Source organism: Tupaia chinensis, unplaced genomic scaffold (assembly GCF_000334495.1).
Source record: "Tupaia chinensis unplaced genomic scaffold, TupChi_1.0 Scaffold000561_1, whole genome shotgun sequence".
Classification (NCBI taxonomy): Eukaryota; Metazoa; Chordata; class Mammalia; order Scandentia; family Tupaiidae; genus Tupaia; species Tupaia belangeri.
In genome coordinates, this window is record NW_006160074.1 from 3043688 (window position 1) to 3048202 (window position 4515).

Below are 4515 nucleotides of genomic sequence, written 5' to 3' on the forward strand. Positions count from 1 at the left end.
AGTCGACTACGTGGGAATCCAGTGACATAGCCATTACGCTAACTGCTGGTTCCCGGAATCTAGCACTCTTAATCATCATGCCACCTGCCAGCCCCATACTGTATTTTTTTCATATTTCACATTATGTGTTATACAAAACATAACCCTTCTGTTGTTCATATAAGAGTGGTGCCTACAAAAACATAAACTATAAAACTAAGCTTCCTGGGCCAGCTGGTGGTGTGATGGTTAAGCTGGCTGGATCCTACATAGCCAACTGTGCAGTTGAGTCCTGTAACCAGAGGCTTTAAAAAACACGCAGGGCTGGGACCAGCAGTTAGCGTAATGGTTATGTCACTGACTGAACTCCCATGTAGTTGACTGCAGTTCGAGACCCAGACCCGGTGGCTTGAACTCACGCTGGGTGCCTGTGTGTGCGTGCCCAAGATCCCAAGAGGAGAATGGAGGAGAGGCGATTGATTGCAGTGTGGCCATCCTCATTTTCTGTCTCTCTGGTGAGCACATGTGCCCTGTACCAAAAACCTCTCAAAAAAAAAAAAAAAACCCACAAAAACATGGGGCACACATATGTGCGTGCCCAAACTCCAGAAAAGAGAGATGGAAAAGAAGGGATTACATCATGACCGTCCCCCATGGGGGAGGGTGTGTTCTTTTACTTTCTCTTTGTCTCCAAATATGCACATGCCCTCAGGCAAAAAACAAACACAAAACAAAGCTCAAGGTTTTATCACCATTAACTGCTTGTATTCCTTATAGCACTTCCATTCACACAGCTTAACATTGAATGGATTTTTAAAAAAGAATTACTTAAATTTGATCAGAGAGGGACAGAGTGAGAGAAAGCGAGAACGCAAGTCACCAGGTGCAGGACTTGAACCACAGTCAGTCATGTGGGAGGTCCAGTGGCCCTTAACCACCACACGCCATTTGCTGAGGCCAACGGTGGATGGATTCTCATCCTACTCATATCACTAAGCTGGATTTCTGAGACTTGGGCAGATCTGTGAAGTCACTTCTTATAGTAAGAACTATGTAAGTATGTCATCTACTATCATTTTCAGGTGGGTATCATAGTGACAATTATGGAAAAATATGTTTGTATATTTTGCAACACTTTACAGTGAACTTGTTTGTAACACCTAATCCTAACAATAAGTATTACTGCTCTTGGTATTATTTCCACCATTTACAGATGACAAAAATTAAGGCTTAACTGTACGGATATACTATTTTTAACTAGTTCTTAACTGGTATAAGTATTTTGGGTATATTTAAGATTTTATATTATTGTTTTATTTTCTTGTTGCTGCTAATATTGTTGGCAATGCAAATTCTTTTTTTTTTTTTTTTTGGAGAGGTTTTTGCTATAGAGTGCTTGCACTCGCCAGAAAGAGGGAGACAGAGAGAAAGAAAGTGAGAAATCACCCCTCCCCCGCCCCCCAGGGGGATCGCCAGGGTCACAATCCCTTCTCCACTCTCCTCTTGAGATCTTGGGCACATGTGCCTGGTGTGAGTTTAAACCACCAGGTCCAGGACTTGAAGTGTGGTCGATTACATGGGAGTCCAGTGACATAGCCATTATGCCAACTGTTGGTCCCAAACAATGCAAATTATTGTATGTGGTTTTATTTATGAACATAGACCTCTAAGACAAATTCTCCAAAGTGGAAGAGCTGGCATGTGTGCGTATGGAGAGAGACAAGACAGAGAGGGAAAGTGAGAAATCACTCAGGGAGAAGGGCCACACCACATCCCTTGTCCATTCTTCTCTCAGGATTATAGGCACACATGCATGCACACACACACTCCATTGTGAGTTTCAAGCCACTTGGTCTGGGACTCAAACCAGAGTTGGCCAAGTGGGTATCTGTCACATTAACTACCACGCCACTTGCTAGCTGCAGGTTTTACAATTGTATGAGTATCTTTTAAGTGTTGATTTTAAAAAATGAAGGTGCAAAGAGTTCTCACCTGGAGTCTCATAAAGAAGTGGTAAGACTGAGGGACCAGCAGTTAGCATAATGGCTATGTCGCTGGACTCCCACGTAGTCGACCGCGGTTCGAGTCCCGGACCTGGTGGCTTAAACTCACACCGGCGCGTGTGTGTGCATGCCCAAGATCCCGAGAGGAGAATGGAGGAGAAGGGATTGCGGTGTGGCCATCCCCCCTGGGGGGTGATTTCTCGCTTTCTGTCTTTCTGTCTCTGTCTGGTGAGCACACGCGCCCTATAGCAAAAACCTCTCCAAAAAAAAAAAAAAAGTGGTAAGACTTGAGACTCAGGTTTACAAACTCGTAATTCATTCTACTATGCTACATAATATTTCTATGGCTTCAATATAATGATTTACACCTGTAAACTCACCGAGAAGCCAGCTATCTTTGTGCATCCCAGCTTCAAACTGACTACTGAGACAAGACTGTTGCAACACTGCACAGTCCTGTAGGCTGCCTGGCCAGTTTGTCTCCACAGTCATTAGCGCTCCTCTGATGTCACACACCATCAGGCAGTTTAAAGAATGCAGACCTTTGCGGTTCACATAGGAGAGGTCTTCAGCATTTGGCGCCTTGATTGCCACATGGATACAGTCAACCACCCCTATCACTCCTGGCTTTCCTGCCAACCCATAGAATTCATCCTTCAGCGCTTGCGTGGAGGCATCATCAGCTGGAAAGTGAATGAACTGTGAGGCCCTTTCCACCAGTGCTTCGGTGACATTGGCAACACAACGACTCATGGAGGCCTGACTGATTCCAATAGCATCTCCCATCCGAGTCTGGAAGGAACCTGAGGTATAAAAGCCCAGTGCTGCAAGGATTTGTGTCTCTGGGCTAATCGCCCTAGATCGCTGAGTAGGTCTAGAAAGACTTGCTCCCAAGAGATCCACCAAGTAATAAATGAACTGCCGAGGAAAACCATACATGGACATCAAGTATTCATCAGTCACATCGTCTAGCTTAAAACGGTCCAATGTCCGGTGACCCCTGCCATACAGCAAGAGATCACAGTCAAGCACTGTTATTGGTATAGCCATAGTAAGTGGGAATGTCGTCTCTTCTTTTCTCTTTTTCTCAACTCTCCCCAGTGAAGTTGTTGGTATCAAAAAGTATCTAAGGAAGTGTCAGAATTCAACAGCTCACCATCAGTTAAATGGCACTGGTATTTAAAATCTTCTCTCTGTAAAGGTTAAAAGGAAAAAGAGACGACACATTAGAAACCCACCGAAGACTTCCAAGTGACTCAAATGCTACAACTCCTTTTCTGCAGATTTCTATTTTGTTCAGGCAAAAGGTACTGTCCCTCTAACTGGGTTTTTTACACTAACTGATGGCTGCATGGAAGGCTTACTCTGAAGGATAATGAAAGTTTGGGGCGGGCAGGTGGTGTGGTGGTTGGGATGCTGGACTCCCACATGGCAGACCCCGGTTCAAAGTACTGGACCTGGAGGCTTGCTTTCCTACTTTCCCTTTCTCTCTCTGGTCAAATTAAACAAATAGTAATGATGATAATAAATGAAATAAAAATTAAAAAAAAAAAAGTTCAATTTCGGCGGCTTGCTTAATTCCTGACATTTCAACTGAGAATATAGCAAAAGATTAATGGAGGTGATGCCATAATTATTCACAAGGTAAGAGAAGTCTACTCCTAAATAGACAAGCCATAAAAGAGCTGACATAAATCATCACCATCCTGGTTAAGGATTAGTCAGAATAGCCAAGGAAGGTTTCATTATCCCAAGCCCTGTGGCTCCACCTGATCGGTACAGCACAGACGGAGGTGCTCAAACCAGTCTAACAAATGAAGAGGGGGCAAAAGAAAAAAAATAAAGAAAAAAATTTAAAGTGCACGACCCAGACTGGTGGACGTACACTTTGTGGCTATAACAACAGGCTTTCGCCTCACCCGGAGAAATCCAAATCGTGCGGCTGAGAGGTTGGAAACAGGAAGATCAGACGGAATGGAAGGCAGGAGTGAAAGAAGAGCCTGGGAGAGCCACGTTCGAAAGGCGACTCCGCCACTTTCAAAAGGCCACTTAAAAATGGATACCGGAGCCTGATGGCGCTGGCCACTCAACGTCAACCGCGGCCCGTCACCCACCTCTCCGCGGCTGCCAGGTCACACTCCAGCCATCCACCCGGGCGGGTCAGCCCTCCTCGGGAAGCCGCGGCCTCGCCGCGTCCTCACGACAGCCGCCGCTGTGGCCTGCTCTTCGAAGTCGCACATTCCGCATGCGACCCGGAGGATCGCTTCCTTCCAAAAATCCCTGCCTTTTCAACTTGCTCCCGTCTCAGGGTCTGAAGAAATTGGAGGACAAGACGTATATGGGAGAAAATAAAATTTCATGGCTACTTAGAGGATCCGAAAGCCTAAGTAGGGCGGCCCTGTTGTAGCGAAAGTGCGGTCTCGGTTGGGCAGCTGGATTTCCTCTCTCTACCTCGTCCTCCCCCCGCCCTCGCCGAAGCGTATGAAAACAAACACTAACGATGGCGGCGCCGGGAAAAAACCGGCTACCGGGA

General features: G+C 45.9%; 1 protein-coding gene across 4 annotated transcripts in view; it reads right to left on the reverse strand.

The window, feature by feature from the left end:
• HARBI1 (harbinger transposase derived 1) overlaps nucleotides 1-4168 on the reverse strand; it is an 18552-nt gene extending 14384 nt beyond the window's left edge. The window contains exons 1-2 of one of the 4 annotated variants that reach the window (XM_014591341.2): nucleotides 4097-4168; nucleotides 2363-3175 (exon numbers count right to left, since the gene is read on the reverse strand). In XM_014591341.2, the coding sequence (XP_014446827.1) occupies nucleotides 2363-3032 (670 nt within the window). In that variant the 5' untranslated portion in view covers nucleotides 3033-3175; nucleotides 4097-4168. Of the gene's footprint in view, nucleotides 1-2362; nucleotides 3176-3867 lie in introns of all 4 variants that reach the window. The other 3 variants (XM_014591342.2, XM_014591340.2, XM_006157779.3) reach the window with 3 other exon arrangements.
• Nucleotides 4169-4515: the final 347 nt, after the last annotated feature.